Source organism: Nelumbo lutea, chromosome 7 (genome assembly GCF_056320005.1).
Source record: "Nelumbo lutea isolate HS-2025 chromosome 7, American lotus-T2T, whole genome shotgun sequence".
NCBI classification, from domain to species: Eukaryota; Viridiplantae; Streptophyta; class Magnoliopsida; order Proteales; family Nelumbonaceae; genus Nelumbo; species Nelumbo lutea.
The window spans coordinates 16,077,128-16,097,215 of record NC_142690.1 but is presented as its reverse complement, the minus strand read 5'-3'; the positions used below and the strand labels follow the sequence as shown (position 1 = coordinate 16,097,215).

At 41.8% G+C, this 20,088-nt stretch overlaps 1 protein-coding gene across 1 annotated transcript; it reads right to left on the bottom strand.

Annotated features, from left to right (window-relative positions):
- Window positions 1-16,980: 16,980 nt before the first annotated feature.
- LOC148845313 (phenylacetaldehyde synthase-like) lies at window positions 16,981-18,771 on the bottom strand. The gene has a single exon (XM_088955216.1). It carries the CDS (start codon window positions 18,709-18,711, stop codon window positions 17,227-17,229), a length of 1,485 nt encoding a protein of 494 aa, XP_088811342.1. The 5' UTR covers window positions 18,712-18,771; the 3' UTR covers window positions 16,981-17,226.
- Between the last annotated feature and the right edge of the window lie 1,317 nt (window positions 18,772-20,088).

Sequence of the window (20,088 nt, the reverse complement as noted above, 5' to 3'; positions counted from 1 at the left end):
GGATGACCTTATGGATGAAGAATGGGGTGATCAAAATGACCAACTGGTGACAGAAATTCAAAAAGTGGAAGAGACAAACGAAATCCTTGAAGAAAACTCCAGTTGAAGAAAAGGACAATACGGGTCCTTCAAACTTCAAACTCTACTTTTTTCAAATGAATTTACTTTGTTGGAATGTAAGAGGCGCTGGTAGACCTAGGCTACAATGCCAAATTTTAAATCTTATCACTACTCATACGCTTGCAGTTTGGTCCTTCATGGAAACAAGAGTTAATGCTTCTCATGCAAACAAAATTGTTAGAAAATTTCATTATGAGGATTTTGTTTTGATTGATCCAATAGGCTTTTCAGGGGGTCTTTGGATCTTATGGGATCCTAGTCAAGTCTCTCTTCAAATTGTATGCTCTAATGATAGACTTACCCATTTTATTATAAATGAAAATGATTCGAACAAAAGTTGGTGGTGCACCTTTGTTTATGTCCCTCCAAATAAAACAGATCAACAAACGACCATTTGGAACTGGATTAGAGACATTGCTGACAACATCAATGGTCCATGGTGTCTTCTAGGGGATTTCAACAATTATTTGTTAGTGGAAGATAAAAGAGGGGGGAGGGACTCTCGACCTAGCCAAATGTGAATTTTTAACAACTTTATCAATGAATGTAACCTAGTGGTGATTGAGATGAAAGGTTTGCAGTTTATGTGGAAAAATAAAAATATTATGGAAAGAATTGATTGGGTTTTTGGTAAGGAGGCTTGGAGGGTCCAATTCCCAAATGCTATTCTCTCCAACCTCCCATTTATGGTTTCGGACCATTCCCCTCTCTTGCTTCAAACGGATGTTCAAAGTCATAGGGGGCCAAGGCCTTTCAGATTTGAATCAATGTGGTGCGATTATCCTAGTATCATTGATATTATCTATAAGGGTTGGAGCATCGAAGTTAATGGCTCCCAAGCTACCCAATTCATTAAAAAAAAAAAAGAAATAATCTTGTTAAGGACATAAGAGAGTGGACCAAGAAAAAAATCGGTGATTTATTTAAAAAGAAAAAAATCCTTCTTGAAAGGTTAAAGAACGTCTAGAAGGATATTAGTGAAGATTTGAACAACACTAGCCTCATTAATTTGGAAAACGCCCTTCAAAAGCAATTGAATAAAATCCTGGAACGTGAAGGGTGGGATCATCTGGGCGCAATGTGCTAAGATCGACTGGATTAAACTAGGGAAAAAAACAATAGATTCTTCCACACTATGGGGCGATCATTAGAAAGAACAAAAACCGAATAGTTAAGATTAAGAATGATAAAGGGGAATGGCTCTATAATCAAGAAAATATTGAAAGAAATTTAGTGGAGAATTTCAATCGAAGGTTTAAGTCTGAAGAAAGCAATGGAGCAGATGATTTTTTAAATGTCTTGAATAATTGCATCACTGAGTTGACGCAGCGTGGAAGCAATGAGAACCGGAGCTGGCTATGCAAGCACCAGGCGTCCGCTAGCACCTAGCGAAAAACACCGATTTCTCTAGGAGAGAGAAAAAGTTGGCGAAAATAGGAAGAAGAGAAATTGAAGAAATTCTGAAAATTTGAAGTATGAATTGATTAATAATTCTGGGAAATGGCAGTATTTATAATACATTGAGAAATTATAAAAGAACTAGGAAAAGGAATTAGATTTGATCTAAACATCTCAAACTTGTAGATAGGATCGAACTCTGCTAGGCTTGATCTCCCCCGTCCGATCTCCCTTGATCTTATCCATGCATGAATCTTGGATTATCTAGAATTCTTGAATTCTTGATGAGTCTTGGATTCTTTGAATTCTGGATGAGTCTTGAATTCTTGATTTCTTGACTTATCTTGGACTCTTGTCCTTATCCTAGGAGCTGCCGCCCCTAGGGGTGAGATGGGCCTTGGGATGGGCCTCCATCATTCTCCCCCACTTGGAGAGAACTCGACCCCGAGTCGTGACGAGGATAGGCAAGTGTTATCTCTGGCAGGTACCGGTGAAGGTCAGCAACGTTGAAGGTCTTGGATATACCCATATGATCTGGTAGGTCCACTATATAGGCATTATCATTAATCTTCTTCACGATCTTGTATGGACCGTACTTCCGAGGCTTCAACTTGTTGTAGGTACCTATGGGAATTCTTTCCTTCCTTAAGAAGACCATAACCTCATCACCTACATCAAACACTTGAGGTCGGCGGTGTTTATCTGCGGCCATCTTGTACTTGGCGTTGGATTGCTCTAGCTTCTGCTTCAAGGCGTTTTGGACGGACTGGATTTGTTCTACCATCTGCTCTGCTGAGATACTGGCGCTGGGTACCTTGGGTAGTTTCACTAGATCCAGCGCATGGTTAGGGACCTTCATGTACACGATGGAGAATGGGGATCTGCCTGTAGAACTATGCACTGCATTGTTATAGGCGAACTCAGCCTGGGCTATGGCGAAGTCCCACTGTTTCGGCCATTCCCGGCATATGCTGCGAATTAAATTCCCTAAGGTTCAATTTACCACTTCTGTTTGTCCATCTATCTGCGGATGGATTGTACTGCTGAAATTAAGTGAGGAATCAAACAACCTCCACAGGGTCATCCAAAAGTGACTGAGGAACCGTGTGTCACGATCTGAAGTAATGGTCTTGGGTACCCCATGTAAGCGAACAATCTCTCTGAAAAATAATTTGGCTGTTGCGGATGCATCTGCTGTTTTCTTGCATGGGAGGAAGTGAGCCATTTTTGAGAACCTATCAACCACCACGAAGACGGAGTCCATGTTCCTCTGGGTCTTTGGCAAGCCTAGCACAAAATCCATGGACAAGTCTTCCCATATAGCAGTAGGAACGGGTAGGGGCATGTAGAGACCTGTGTTCTGGGTTTGTCCCTTAGTTGTCTGACAAACATAGCACCTGCTTACGATGGTAGACACGTCCCTTCTCAATTTTGGCCAGTAATATTGCCCCTTAACAGCTTCTATTGTTTTGTCCATTCCCAAGTGTCCTGCAAGTCCACCCCCATGCAAATCCCCGATGATCTTTTCGCGGAGGGAGGTGCAAGGGATACACAGCTGTTCCCCTTTCATAAGGAACTCGTCATAAATAAAGAATTCTTCTGCTGACTGCTTATTCACACATTTCTCCCATACCTGTTGGAGGTCTTCATCTTGGGCATATAAGTCTTTTAGGCACTCAAAACCCACAATCTCAACGCTGAGGGTCTTGATGAGAGCTACACGCCTACTAAGTGCATCAGCCACTTTATTTTGTTGTCCTGTCTTATACACAATTTTATATGGGAACTTGTCTAGGAAAGCAGACCATCTGGCATGTAAATCACTTCTTAATTGCTTTTGCCCACTAAGATATTTTAGGGCCTGGTGGTCAGTATAGAGAACAAATTCTTTTGCAATTAAATAGTGTTCCCATGTTTTCAAGGCTCTTATCACAGCATAAAACTCCTTGTCATAAGTAGACCACTTTCTCCTGGCTTCACATAATTTTTCACTAAAGAAGGCAATGGGTTTTTTCTCTTGGGACAATACAGTCCCTATGCCAACTCCACTGGCGTCACATTCAACTTCAAATAATTTATTGAAATCTGGTAAGGCAAGAACAGGAGCAGTACATAACTTTTCTTTTATGAGAGCAAAACTTTGCTCTTGTTCTTCTCCCCATTGAAATTTCCCCTTCTTCAAGCATTCAGTAATGGGAGCCATGATACTACTAAAATTCTTAATAAAATGCCTATAGAAGGTTGCCAACCCATGAAATCGCCTGACATCTGTGACAGTGGATGGGGTCGGCCACTCCCTAATGGCTTTCACATTTCCCTCATCTACTTTCACACCATCCTTGCTTATAATAAATCTCAGGAATAATAAATTATCATTCATAAAGATGCATTTCTTCAAATTAGCATATAATTTATTTTCCCTCAATGTTTTCAGGACCTCCCTAATATGTCCCACATGCTCAGTGATAGATTTGTTGTATATCAAAATATCATCAAAATAGACTACCACAAATTTACCAATGAAGGGGCGCAATACTTGGTTCATCAGCCTCATGAAAGTGCTGGGTGCGTTGGTTAGTCCAAAGGGCATGACCAACCACTCGAACAAACCATCTCTAGTCTTGAAGGCTGTCTTCCATTCATCTCCGGGACGGATCCTGATTTGATGATATCCACTCCTGAGATCTATTTTTGAGAAAACTACAGATCCGCTTAGTTGGTCCAGCATGTCGTCCAGTCTAGGAATGGGGAATTTGTACCCAATGGTGATCTTGTTAATGGCCCTACTGTCGACACACATTCTCCAACTGCCATCCTTCTTAGGTATTAATAAGGCAGGTACTACACAAGGACTCATGCTGATTTGAATGTGCCCATTTTTCAATAATTCTTCTACATTTTCTCGTAAAATTTCATTCTCCTTAGGACTCATCCTATAATGTGGGAGGTTAGGGAGACTAGCACTTGGAACAAAATCAATATGGTGATATATATCTCTCATGGGAGGGAGTTCATTTGGTAACTCCTCTGGAACTACATTAAATTCATCCAGTAGTCCCTGTATTTCAGCTGGAATTGTATTTTCATCATTAACATCTTCTTCTTTTACTACTAACAAATGTATCTCATGAGTATCCTTACATTCTTTAACAAATTCAGCATGATGATGGGTGATGGTAAGGAAATTTTTCTCATGTGCCTTTGGAGTATTTGTAATACTTTTTTCTGCTATGGGTAACAAAGTATAACGTGTACCTTCTTTTTCAAGTTGGTAGGTATTCTTCCTACCCATGTGCCTTGCATCCGTATCAAATTGCCAAGGCCTCCCTAACAAAATATGGCAAGCATCCATATCTACAATATCACAATATGCTTCATCATGGTACTTACCAATTGAAAAAGGTACCTTGCAGCGTTCTTCCACTCGTACGCCGCCTCCTTCCTTGATCCACCCAATTGTGTATGGGTTGGGATGTTTTTCAGGAATCAGTTGTAATTATTGGATGACATCCCTGCAAATAATATTTTCCTGACTACCACTATCAATAATTAAATTAAATAATTTTCCCTTGACAGTACATTTGGTACGAAATAATCTGTGCCTTTGAGAAGTATCCTTATTTTTTTGGGACAACATTAATTTTCTTACCACATAAGTATACTCCTCATGTTCATATGGACCCTCTTCATCCTCCCCATCAGGTCCACAATATACTTCTTCCTCAATATCTTCTTCCTCTTCCCTTTCTACCATATTAATTGCCTTCCTCCTGGGGCAGTCACTGGATCTATGTCCAACCTCATTACATTTAAAACATTTAATAGGAGCAGGCCTTGCATAAGGGTTACTGGGTTTAGGAGGGTTGGAAGGATTATCTCGAGTATGTCCTCCTGTAGTAGCCTTACCAGCGTTACTTGTACTTGCCGGGTGAGAAGGTGGTACTGCCGGAACTGATTTGTTCCTGTCGACAGTTGCCGGTCTGTTGTCGCTCCCGCTGTACCGACGATAATTATCACTGCATGCCTTGTCCTGGAACATTAATTCTGCTTTCAAGGCTAGGTTCCTTGCTTCCTGCACACTAAGAACCATCTGTACACCAATTTTATCTCTGATAGACGGTCTTAAATCGCTTAGATAACGGGCTGCCTGCTGGTTATCACTTTCAGATAATTGATTTCTTTCAGCTGATCTAAAAAATTCAGATGTATATTCATTAACACTACGAGAACCCTGCGCACACCTCTGATAAAATTCAAACATATATTGTTCATAGTCAGGGGGTAAAAATCTACCTCTGATTAGTTGTTTCATGCGCCTCCAGGTTCGAACAGGACCCCTTCCTTCTCTCATCCGTTCCCACCAAACAAATGTGCCTCCCTTTAATCGGAAAGCTACTAATTTTACCCTTCGTTCCTCTGGTATTTCCATGTAATCAAAGAACCTATCGACTTCTGTGATCTAATCCAGAAGTCCCTCTATACCAAGATCTCCACTAAAAGTAGGAATATCTACCTTGAGTTTAAATTCATCATTATTTTTACGGGGGTTGAAATTACCTTGATTGTGCCAATTTCTACCGTTTCTGTCGTTGCCGGGAAGAGCTGGAGCACCATCAAATTCGAAATCGTCATCACTGTCGTCGTCAAGAACTGGACGTCGGGACGCAGTAGCGACGGGTGGTCTGTCGTGGTCGTCTCCTGCGATCTGCTGTGGATTTTCCCGGATTCGTGGGACAACCTCCCATAACAAGGTTTGCAGTTGTTCAGTCACTTCTGCCAACTGTTGTTCGATGTTACGTGTGACTGTACTCTGCTCTTCGATTGCTCTCCAAACAGCTGGGAACCCCTGATCTCCGTCACGGGGTGGGTTGCGACTGCTACCGTCTGGGTTGGACATGATTGGGCGAATTCCCTGCTCTGATACCACCTGACGCAGCGTGGAAGCAATGAGAACCAGAGCTAGCTATGCAAGCACCGCGCGTCCGCTAGCACCTAGCGAAAAACACTGATTTCTCTAGGAGAGAGAAAAAGTTGGCGAAAATAGGAAGAAGAGAAATTGAAGAAATTTTGAAAATCTGAAGTATGAATTGATTAGTAATTCTGGGAAATAGCAGTATTTATAATACATTGAGAAATTATAAAAGAACTAGGAAAATGAATTAGATTTGATCTAAACATCTCAAACTTGTAGATAGGATCGAACTCTGCTTGACTTGATCTCCCCCGTCCGATCTCCCTTGATCTTATCCATGCATGAATCTTGGATTATCTAGAATTCTTGAATTCTTGATGAGTCTTGGATTCTTTGAATTCTTGATGAGTCTTGGATTCTTTGAATTCTGGATGAGTCTTGAATTCTTGATCTCTTGACTTATCTTGGACTCTTGTCCTTATCCTAGGAGCTGCCGCCCCTAGGGGTGAGATGGGCCTTGGGATGGGCCTCCATCATGAGTGATCCAAAAGAGTGACAAAGAGTGACAAAGAATACATTTTTCTTTCGTCAAGGAGAAAATGATCCAAAAACTAGCAAATTGGAAAAAAAAAAATCTCTTTCATCAGCGGGAAGACTTACACTTATAAACTCCTCTACAAACATGATGTCTCAATATATAATGAGGTCACTTAAAATTCCAAATAATGCTTTAGAGGAGCTAGAAAGAATTCAAAGAGAATTTTTATGGAAAAAGAATGAAGGGAAGAAGCCCTTGCACCTAATGAAATGGAGATGCATCTGTACTCCCAAAAGATGGGGAGGTTTAGGAGTTAGAAATCTCCAATGGGTAAAGGAAGCAAATCTTGCAAAATTAGGATGGAAAACTTTAAATGAGGAAAATAACCTTTGGGTTAAACTCATTAAAAGCAAATATATGAAAGGTAAATCGTTTTGGGATATTAGCCCAAAAAATGGTTCTTCATGGGCTTGGAAGGGCATTCTTCATTCTATAGATCTGCTGAAAAAGGTATTAGATACCAAGTTGGGAATGTTCAAACAATTAGTTTTTGGCATGACAAATGGGTCACCAATAATCCTTTATCAGAAATTATTTCGACTGAAAGTGAGGAGAATGAAAATATTATGGTTTCAGATTTTATTAACTTTGATGATGAGTGTTGGGAAGAAACCGGAATTCGAGCAATTGTTCCCAACGATTTATGAGAAAAAAAATTAAATCCATTTTTATCTCCCCTAGATAGTTTGAAGATAAAATGATTTGGGAGAGGAACTCTTCTGGAGTATTCACTATTAAATCAGCCTATTTGATGAAATGCTCTTCAATCTTGGGGAAAAAATAATTCTACAAATTGGCTTGACTTCATTTGAAATATCAAATGCCCTCCAAATATAAAAACTTTTCTTTTCCTTCTCTTTCATAAAAAACTTCCTACTAAGATGCTTTTGAGGAAAAGAGGTTATGATATTGACGGATCTTGTAGCTTTTGCGGTGAGTATGAAGATGTGGATCATATTTTTTCCTATCAAATTTGGTCGGTTCTCTATGACCCTTTAGTGGGTCTGTTGAATAATGACCAATCACTTATTGACTGGTGGGGCAATCTGGCAAAAAATTATAAAAAGTTACTTAGCAAAGAAAAAATAGCTTTTATTTTGTGGGCTATTTGGAGAAATCAAAATCAAAGAGTTTTTAATAACTGTGCAAGCCCCAATCCTTGATCGAGCCCTTCAGTCCTGTGTGGATTACTTGGAATTGGAGAAGAGTGTAGAAATGAAGGCCCTACACAAGATTTGGAAATCCATTAGGTGGTCTGCTTCGTCTCAAGAGTGCATTAAAATCAATTTTGATGTGTCTCGTTTCTTAAATGGTCATTGTACTGCTACGTGTATTGCTCGTAATCATCTTGGTTGTGTCCTGGATGCCAAAGTTATAAAGATTGGTTTTTCTACAACAAATCAAGCTGAAGCGTGGGTTGCATGGGAGGACATTAAGGTGGCCTTTAAGTTTCATCAATTTCCGATCATTATCGAAGGCGACTCGAAGTTGGTGATACCGTGTCTCAACCAAAAAATGAAGCCCCCTTGGAAGATGAGGAACATTATCGAGAGTTGCTTGAGGATGAAGAATACCTTTTTTAGAAGACTTTTCTTCCAACATGTCTACAGAGAAGCAAACCAGGTTGTAGATTGATGGCATGTGATGTAACCGTTTTCGGCCACGTACCAATGTTTTGTGATGTAAAATTTGTTAGCTAAGTACCTCGTTATTCGACCCGGTGGTGACGTGCCTTAGTGATGAGCTACTTGGTGGTGAATTGCCAGGTGGCGAACTGCCTGGTGGCGAGCTCTATGGTGGGGAACTGCCTAGTGGCAAGCTCCCTGGTGGCGAACTGCCTGGTGGTGAACTGCTTGGTGGCGATCTCCCTGGTAGGCGAACTGCCTAGTGGCGAGCTCCCTGGTGGCGAACTGCCTGGTGGCAAACTGCTTGGTGGTGAGCTCCTGGTAGGCGAATTGCTTGGTGGCGAACTGCCTACTAGGCAGCTGGTGACTTAGAGAATGGTGGAGCTCCCTGGTGTGGCGCAATCCGACTGCCCTTAGCATGAGGTGGTCTTCTTTCCTTTGTAGGCAGCGGGAGCTGAGGGACCTGCGAGAACTCCATCTTTTCCTCCTCTTTGTAGGTGGCGGGAGTTGAGGGATCTGCGAGAACTCCATCTTTTCCTCCTCTTTAGAGGCAACGGGAGCTGAGGGACCTGTGAGAACTGAATCAGAGGTCCCGGGTGTATTTTCCCGGCAGGGGGTCTCCGATGCTTAAGTTAGCACTCTGATTGTAGAGAGCTTTGAAGATAATATTGGAGAAACGAGAGAGGTAGAGAGCAGGGATTACTTCCCTTTTTTCATCCCCCTCCCCTTTGGGGTGTGAGGTCTTTATATACTGGACGGTGGTGAACTCCTCGAGGTCGTCAGGCCGGTGCTTGTGTCAGGCAGCCAGGTCGATGCCTGGGCTGGGTTGTCAGGGCGGCGCCTGCATTAGTCGATGGGTCGGTGTCTGGGCCAGGTTGTCAGGTCGATGCCTGTGTCAGCCAACAGGTCAATGTCTAGGTCAGGTCGTTAGGTCGGCACCTGTGTCAGTCGGCGGGTTAGTGTCTAGGCCAGGTCGTCAGGCAGGAGATCTTCCTGCGATACGCCGAACTACTCCTGTACCGAACTTCTCTACAAGCGGCGAGCTGTCTATAGCGAGCTGTCTGGTGGCGAACTCCCTGTTGCGAGCTCTGCCGAGCTGCCTGACTCTTTGGCAAGCTCCCTGGTGAGCTACCGAGCTCGTGGGGTATGTATGCCACCGAGTTTATCGGTGGGCGTCTTATGGGCGGCTTGGTCGGATCATGTGCTAGGCTGATCTAGGTCGGCCAGGTCGCGCAGGCCGCGTGCCAGGCCGCGCAGGTCGCGCGGGCCACACGCAGGCCGTGCGCAAGTCGTGCGTAGGTCGCGCAGGCCACGCACAGGCGCGCGTAGGTCGTGCCAGGCCGCGTGCAGGTCGTGCCAGGCCGGCCAGACCGGTGCTCGGGTGGGTCACCAACTTTGTAAGTTTGTTGGTTGGGTGTTTGCCTAGTTGTCACAAGGTGCCACATGTCACAATTCCACTGGAGGGCCAAATCTGCCCTCATCAACATGCGAAGCCAAGATTTCTTCTTTGGAGTTTGTTTCCTTCAACTTTTCTTCCCTTCCCCCATCCCTTTTATCTACTTGTTTAGCTAACTTCTAGGGGTTTTGTTTAAAAAAAAATTCAGTTTTTGCGATCATTGTTTAGGCAAGGTTAGAGAGAGAAAGAGAGAAAGAGAGAAAGAGAGAAGAAGCAAGGAGAAGGTGAATCATCATAGCATATCATCAAGATGACTTATGCTACCCATTCCAACCTAGAATGCTTTCTCGGCAGCATAACCCCCATTGTTCTACCCATTTCCTTCCCAAGGTGATTCCTCCCCCCAAGGGAAGATAGAGAACTCCTTGTCCCACAAAGGTTAGGCAGGAAAGGGGAGATAGGGGCAATTTCTACTCATGTCATGGTGGGTTGGGAATGATCTTGCATGCATACAATGTATATATCCATTTTTCATTGCATGCATGCAATGATCTTTGGAATGAGTCTATGATCGATAATTAATTAATGAAGTCATACATGCACATAAAATATATATTGTTTTTAATGACTAGTACCCCTACTCTAGATAGTTGATCTTCCAATGGCCACCATCTTGATTTAGTCCATTCCATTGGAAGTAAGTCTCAATTCTGAAAGAATGTCATCTGTAGCTTTGGCATCTTCCACATGCTCGTCACGGACAATGACAACTAGTTTGACAATTCCAAGTTCAGGAATGGTGTGCGAGCCTCGGCATCAAACAGCAGTACACCTCGATAGGTTACCCACAAACCAATGGCCTAGCCGAGGTCACCAATAGAATCATCTTGGAAGGATTTAAGACAGGGTTGGATAGAGCCAAGGGGCTTTGGGCCGACGAGCTATATAATGTCTTATGGGCCTATCGGATGATACCTCAGACAACCACGGGTGAGACCCCATTCAACTGGACTTACGAAATTGAGGTTGTCATCCTAGTAGAGATCGACCAGCCGATGCTTTGAACTGAGGTATACAATGAAGTAGAGAATGATGAAGAACTTAGAAACAACCTAGATCTGTTGGAAGGCATCTGAAAGCAGTCTCAACTTAGGGTTGTAGTCTATCAACAAAGGGTTGCCCTCTATTACAACTCTCAAGTGAAGGAGTGACAATTTAAAGAAGGTGACCTCGTCCTTAGGAAAGTCATTGTGCTCGAGCCCGGCATTGGAAAGCTCGACCACAATTAGGAAGGACCCTACAAAATCAAGCAAGTGGTTGGCCCCGACACCTTCGGCTAGAGTACATGGGTGGAAGATCGGTTCCTCATACTTGGAACTCCAAGAACCTCCGGATGTATTACCAGTGACAATGTAATATTTTGTACAAAAAGTTGATCAATGAAGAGTGCAAAGTTCCTCCCACCTCAGTTCCATCTATAGTGTAAACGTTTCTACTCCCTCAATTGCTAGGACCCCTTGGTTGCCCGACTAACTGTAGCACACAACCTTCACCAAGGTTATATGCTCGGACTGGATGATGCCCAAGGCATACGATTCTTAGAGAGTCACAAACCTACCTGCCTTTTGGCTAAGGCTATGAACCTTAGGGACCTCAACCACAGTATCGGCCTATGACGTTGATTTACTACCTAATGAATGAATACACTAAAATGAACGAGCCACTTTCCTTTCCCTCGCACTAAGGAAAGGAGCCTTGAGCCCTCGGTGGCGAAGCTCGACCTCAACCTAACTACCTTGATAAGGATGGAGAACAAGCCAGATTAGCTAAGGCATTCACCTCCCTTTCCTTCTCGCTAAGGAAAGGGGCCCTGAGCCCTTGGCGGTGAAGCTCGATCTCGACCTGGCTCCCTTAAATTTCTAAGCGAATGGCTAAGTAAGAAGCAACATGTTTTTGCCACTTGTGACCTCTCGAAGGGGGCACCTGCCTCTAGCACAACAAATAGAAAGGACAAAAAAAGCCACAAGTTAGACACAAAATTCATTTCATTTCATTGATGTATCACTTATAAGCTTTACAAAAACTGACATCGGATGGGGGAGATCGAGCCCCTTACAAGAATGACCAAGGAAAAAGAAAAAGCAAGACAAAGGGAGATTGAGCTACTCTTCAGGCCTCGAATTCCACGTTTGCCTCAGACGGCTGCTAGTCCCCGGCCTAGACCTCAGACGGCTACATCGTATTGGCTGGTAAGGGCTCCTTAGCCACTGGATCGCGTTGAAGTCAGGCATGAAAGCTAATACCTAGGCTTTGGTGTCTTCAATGTCCTCAAAGTAAGAGATGACACCGATGTCGGCCAGCTTAGCTGCGTAATCCTAGGTAATTTTCCATTCTTCCACGCCCGAGCCGAAGCCTCCTTAGCTCTCTTCTCGGCTGCCTCAAGCTTTCCCTCAACTTCTTCCAGCCTCTCCTCGATCCGTCCAAGCTTTTTCTTGGCCGCTTTCCTCTTCTCCTCATCTTCCCTTAGTGAGGCTTGGGAAACTTGTAGTTGCTCCTTCTCGGTCAACAAGGCTCATCCGACCCCAGGGTGCTCAACATGTCATCCTCTCAAACACTACAATGAGGGCAGAAAATGTGTTGCATCACCACAGGTGTCTCGTCACGACATTCTAAAGAGGTGAGGGGCCCCAAATGGCGAGAGCCCCTAGCGGTGCCCTGGGACGGATGCTCCCTCATTGGCGGGAACCCTCCTTGGCCCCCTCGGTGGGATGCTCCTTCCTCCTATCAGCCTTCACTAGCTCCTTTCCCCTCTCGGCCTCGGCAAGCCCCTACCTTTTCTCGGCCTTGGTGGGAGCCTTCGACCAAGGTGTCTCCTTCTCGGCAGTGACTACCCTTGGCGTCTACTTCCTTGGTGGCCCTTCGCCCGAAGTCCTTTTTTTGGACTTGGCCCTCTCCATCAGCATTTCCTTGACGTTCCCCTACATCTCTTTAAAACATGGCAAGCATGTTAGCACACAATGCAAAAGAAAAAGCAAAGACGACGTGTATAGTCGATAGTGGGAGTTCACCTACCGAGGCGGGCAGGCCTCCTCGTCCTTATGGTAGTGCATTATCCTCTCGATCACAAGATCTGACCTCCCCCAGTTAAACCTGAACAACCAACCCTCTAGACAAGATACAAAGAAGTACTTCCTCTTCCAGTTATGGACAGATGATGGGTTGTCCACCACTCTACCCCGTTGGCCTTCTTCCAGTTATGGTATTCCCTTATTTTTTTAAAAATAGGGCATTTAGACCCATTGTTTCGAGAGCATCACAAATTTCCTTATGGTTGTTAGAAATAGACAAATAGTTAAGCATATGTGATTTCCTTATTGGTTTAATGGGTAATTATGTAGAATTAAAAAAATAAAAAATTTCAAAAAAAAAGAAAATTAGGAAAGGGGTTTGAAGCAAGGAGAGGTATGGTAATGTGGACAGACCAATTTTAATATATATATATATATATATATATATATATATATATATATATATATATATATATAAACATACATTTTTTAATTCGAGAAGTAAACAAATTAGTTGAAATTAACCATTGACATGCATTAAAAATAAAGTTGTATGAAGTACACGTAAACACGTACAAGAGAGCCCAAGCAATTAAGATGAAAAATTTACATAATTTACCTCTTTCTTTATGGTTGTTAGAGAGCCCAAGCAATTAAGATTTTGAAGGTTCGAGTGAAAGCAAGCAAATGGTGGCAATTGCTTCAACTAATGACCCTATTTAAAGAAGAACGAATTGCTCAAATCACTTTAATCCAACAGTTGTAGAGTAGCCGACCTGACAAACTGAACTGACAAACGAGACGTAGCATCATCCTCGGGAATGCGAAGCGACGCCGAGCGAGTTAGCTATTCCGCCCACCGGCCCCAAGTCCAAAATGGTGCGACCAGGGCGACCCATCGCCTGTCTTGCATTGGGTCACAACTAGTCGACTCCGATGCCTGTCCCATGTATGGATCCGCAGTAGCACTAGTGAAGGACACGATCGATGGGCATAGGTGCCTCATGCTCGTACTGGGAATGACTTCATGCCCTTAGCCCTCTGAAATTCTCCCAAGAGGTAGACTCAACAACGAAGCAACTGCAATTGGACGATCAAGAAGAGCTCTCAGCAGTCAAGGTTGATGCGCTCACATTCTCGAATGAAGCTCTCTTCAACCAAGCTAAAGCCTTCACCTGACGCACCATCTAGCACCTCCTAGTGGCACTGTGACACTCTCTTCGACTGAAGCCGAGGTCTCTTCTCAGTTTTCATAGGACCTCACCCATCATGACCTCGAGAGTGGGGGCAAATGATGTAGGCGCATGTGGCAAGGCCTAGGATGGCGTCACGTGGCATCGACCAGATTCAATCGTGACCGCTCATCACCAACCACCTTGAACCACTCCCAAGGTGAGGTCAAGTATAAATAGGGCTCCCCCTATCCTGGTAAGGCAATCTCACTCCTCATTGCTCACTAGTTCTCTTGCTCTCGAGTGGCCTCATCTGAGTACTCTCCTCAGGCCTCGTCTGACACCTCCTGTGTATTTGACTAATTTGACCGTCGGAGTCTCCACCCTTGGGCCTTTGACTTACTCTCTTATCCTCAGGTCGGACACGTCAACCCTCGAACATGTCAACCCTCAACTAAGGAAGCAGATTTACTTTATTGTCCTCGGTCCATCCTTGACAGCAACAGCCACTGTCATGATTTAGTCCATTCCATTGGAAGTAAGGATCGGTTTGGAAGGAGTACAAAAGAAAATATATATGTAGAGTGCAAAACCTTATATTTTGTATGTATTCATACTCTACATATTTGCATTTGTACTCTTTCTTTGCAAACTGAGCTTAAAGAAAAATTCCACGGCTGTCTCTAGTGATGGATGCTTTAAAATTGCAGAGTTGCACATGCAAAATTGTTGTTCGGAAAGAAAGAAATATGGTGATAATCATAATAAAGATAAATGGGTGTTAAAATTCACCAATGATAATATTACACACCAGCCATATACACGGAGACCAACTTGAGAATTGCAGCAGCCAGTCATCCATGACAGGCCAACTTGAATAACAGCTGGTTGTAAGGGAGATGCATCATCAAGCAACTTGTGTGAAAGTCCAGTACTATTTGGATATGGTTTCAGGACATGTGAAAGTCCAGTACTATTTGGATATGGTTTCAGTACTATTTGGATATGGTTTCAGGCCAATCATGAGTGGATAAGCCAATGTTCTGCACACATTGGACCTACATGCCAGTATGTTGTAGCAGAAAGCAGAGAGAGATCTTGCTTGGGCCCTCTTTTACGTGTTTATATGTACTTCATACCACTTTCGTTTTAATGCATGTCAATGGTTAATTTCAACTAATTAAACTAATTTGTTTACTTCTCAAAAAACATTTACTCTTAATTAAGAAGTCCTACCTAGAATTAGAAACAAAGGTGGCATTAATTAAATCTATAAATGTACTTTGTTATTGAATTAAATCAGTACTACTATTTCTCCTTTAGATAGGGTTATTCATGGGTCGGGTTGGATTGGTTTATTGGCATTTTTCTAATCGATCTGACCTGGTCGGTTTACTTATAAATGAAATTAAAATCGACCCAGTATTAAGTAAAATTGACCTTGTCGGTTTGAATCGGTTTGGGTCAGTTTTGTGAATGATTCTCTCGATGTAAATGATAAAGGATTCAAGTCTAAGAAAGCAAAGACTGGATGCCTGAAAATTAAAAATGATTTGATGGATTAAAACTGATATTTTATATATCAGAAATTTTATATATTATGTATATTTTTAAAATAAATATATATTTCCACAAATATATATCTGAAATATATATTAAAACTAAAATATATATATAGTAAAACTGAAATATATCAGATATATATATATATATATATAATATGTCTGAAATATATTATATATAATACATATCTAAGTTGGTTCGGATCGATTTATATTTTTTTGTAACCCAAAACCGACTGATACTAAAAAAACCGGCCAATTTGAATTGGACCGGACCGGATTGGCCGATTTGGATCTTGTTATAAACAGCCCTACCTTTAGATATACTTCATTAGTCTAATATATAATAAGGGATAAGTAGACTGCCATCACACCAACAAGAAATGATCAGCTTTTTCCTGAATCAGCTTCCAAGCTGCTTCTGCAAGTTGTTGTGATGTTAAAGTTGTTCCAATTGCGCAGCGTATGGTATAAGTACCACCCCAACTGAATGGCTCATGTAAGCACGTCCACTCGAATTGATAGCCCCAAGCAACTTGCGGCTCAACTTTTATTCTACTGTCGATGATAGCTTTGTACACACTCACATTCCATAAAGCAGTCGCCCGAAACTTATCAATGGCTCCCTGTTTTTTGTTTCAATAAATTTAAAAAATTTTGGGAAACAAAGAAACGGAAGTAATTTCATTTCTGGTTAAATTATTGGCACGTACAAATCCTTTAACCCATATAACGTTAACGTGTCTCACTTTAATAGGTTGTGCAGGGAAATGTATAGAAATAAATGGACAGGATATCCGGACTCCTCTTGTACGTGATTACGTGCACTTCATACCACTTAAGTTTTAATGCATGTCAATGGTTAATTAATTTAAACTAATTTTGTTTACTTGTCAAAAAACGTTTACACAATTTCAATTAAACTAATCCGTTTTCCTTCATTAGTTTTCTTTTCTCTTCTCTTCTTCATCACTTTGTTGGCAGCCAAACCGGGCCTAGCTAACTACATCTTATATTCACTTATCATACATTCATAGTAGAAACCAAATCATTCATAATTACAAAGCTCAAGAAATTTGTAAGAAGACGTACTGGCTTCTAAATTGTAATTTGCCCGATAAAAGATGGATTTGAGTTGAAAGAAAAACTACTACATATAATACTTAAGAACACACATCACTCTTATTAATCTGTACCTGAAAACAAGTCCTACTTATTAGCTAGAAAGTAAAGTAGAAACAAAAAGGATGCAAGAATATTGAATCTCCAACCTAATAGCTACTACTATTTTTCCTTTGGATAATTAATTCACTCTAATATATAGAACAGTGGTAGCTAGCTTGCCATTATTTAGTACCATCCTTGCCATCACACTTCACACCAACAAGAAATGATCAGCTTTTTCCTGAATCAGTTTCCAGGCTGCTTCTACATGTTGTTGTGATGTTAAAGTTGTTCCAATTGCGCAGCGTATGGTGTAAGTACCACCCACAACTGAATGGCTCATGTAAGCACGTCCACTCGAATTGATAGCCCCAAGCAACTTGCGGTTCAGCTTTGAACCATCATCATCATCTTCTCCTTTTCTTGGCGGCTTGAGCCGAAAGCACACCAATGCGAACCTCCTGGGCACCACAACCTCAAACCTGCTGTCTGTCTTGACAAGTGCTTCAAAGCGTTTAGCCAGGCTTATGTCACTTCGTATGTGGGTCATCAAGTTAGCCACACCATACCTTCGGATCACCACCCATAGCTTCATTGCTCTGAATCGCCTACTAAGTGCAATCTGCCAATCCTTATAGTCCACCACACCCATTGATTCAGTAGCCTCGTTTCTTAAGATTTCTGGGTCAGTAGACAAGGAGTCTACTAATGATCTGGGGTTCTTTACCCATAAGCAACAGCAATCCATGTTGGTGAGAAACCACTTATGTGGATTCATGCTAATGGAGTCAGCATGCTCGATCCCATCCAAGTAATGCCTGTATTCTGGGCATATGCAAGCACTTCCTGCATAGGCTGCATCAACATGGAACCACACTCCATATTCCCTTGCTACATGGCCCAGGCTCTCTATGGGGTCTACTGCGCCACAGCCTGTGGTTCCCACAGTAGCACAGAGAAACAAAGGGATCAACCCAGATGCTACATCTTCTTGCATTGCCTTGCGGACATCATGGGCACACAGACCAAAGCCTGTAGAGGCTGTTGTTGCCAATGCTCTGAAGTTGGATGCTGGAATCCCAACCAGCTTGGAGGCCTTTCGAAGACTGAAATGTGTTTGGTCGGAGCCATAGACTACCAATTTAGTTATTTTATCTCCTCCCACCTCTTTCAATAACGCATCTCTTGCTGCTGCTAATGTGCACACTATCGACTCACATGTGCTGCCATGCAATACACCACCACCATTACCAGAGAATAGAAAAGGAGTGGGGAGATTAAGCAACTTACCCATCCAATCCATGACAACCCTTTCTAGCTCTGTTGCTGCTGGCGAAGTTATCCAATTGAACCCAACAACATTAAAGCCGGTACATAGCATCTCTCCCAGAAATCCGGCTGTGCTGGCATTGGCTTGGAAGAAAGCAAAGAAGTTGGGGCTCTGCCAATGGGTAAGGCCTGGTATGATGCTACTACGGATGTCATCAAGAATGGTTTCTAAGGGCTCAGGAGAGTTGGGAGGGGTGTTAGGAGAGTTCTTCCATAGATAACCTGGTTCAACTTGGCTTTGGACTGGGAATTTCTCCACATTTTTGTAATAATCAGAAATGAAATTCAGCACCATTTGAGATTCTTGTGTGAAGGTATTGATGTCCAGGGGGTTGAAGATGTCTGTAGGGACTGAAAGGCTACCCATTGCGAGAGGAAGTTTGGTGATAAGGTTTAGGCACTCACTTAGCTTGTATCAAGCAACTAGAAAAACACTCATCGAGCACTACTCAAATACTATATAACGTCAACCCAATATGCCTCTCTCTCTCTCTCTCTCTCTCTCTCTCTCTCTGTATGAGCTAATGAGTTTGTATGTTTGTTGGGGAAAAACTTAATTAATTTGCATGCCTCCTTCCAAGAGCGCACACAAAACATCTACATAAAAGAAGTTGCGGAAATAAAGCGATAATATAAATAAACCAAATAGAACAATTATATATGAAGGATCAACTGTTATTATTGTTGGAAAAGTTTTAAAAATGCTTCTAGTACGTGGTTAAGCATACTAACCATATGTAGATTACTGTAAAAGGGTCCATATAAATTGTAAAGTTGGATTAATTTTGTACGGAAAATTTTATTTTTCTTGCTAAAAAGACTTTTAGCTGTAATGGATGCAAATACAAATTCCAATAAAGTATGACTTTTTTTCATCAAAAATTCACTTGGATGCAAATTTATTTCTTTTTTATTGATGTACTTTTACATCTTATTATCAATATAAATATGCATTAGAAAATATGTTTTCTGTCATTCGTTTCATGCATAAATGTAATATTGTCAAAAACAAACAAAATTGAAACAGAGTACAAATTTACCCTGAACCGAGATTTACACTCTACTCTATCCGCATCGTTTCCAAGCGCAACCTTAAACTGTTGGAGTATAGACTAAAATGGCTTGAGTGGGGGTCTGGTCTTATTCTGGAACAAAGATGTGGACTTGCAGATTTATATACAGAGATGTGACCAGGTCATGCAAGGCACAACCCAAGTCGTATGTAGAAATTTTGAGGAAAAATAGAGATGTTCTGATCTCTAGAGGCATAAAGGTTGAAGAGACTTATCTTTTGTGCAATGAGTCTGTTGAATCTATGTGACATTTTTCTGAGATTTCCCTATTTCTGGGGCTGTTCTTTTTGGCAAATTTATTTGGCGTTTGAGGATTATAGTTCTTCTTAACCAATGGCATGCAGTATATTAATAACCAAAACCAAAACCAATAGAACTGACACATTTTTATTTTATCACGCTTTATTCAAAGATAATTGTTTTTTGATAATTTATTCAAAGATAATTATTAGGAGACACATTTATTATACGTAGTATGTGAACGGAAAAATATGGACAGACATAATGCAGATTTCTGATTATAAACATTCAAAATGTAAAAAACTCCCACTCGCATTAGGCTGAACCGTACTTCGGGCCTAAAAATTCTTACTTTAAGTTGAACCGTCATTCTCCCAATATATAAACATTGAATTTGATTATGTTGGTAGTTGCAAAAGACCTACTTTGTA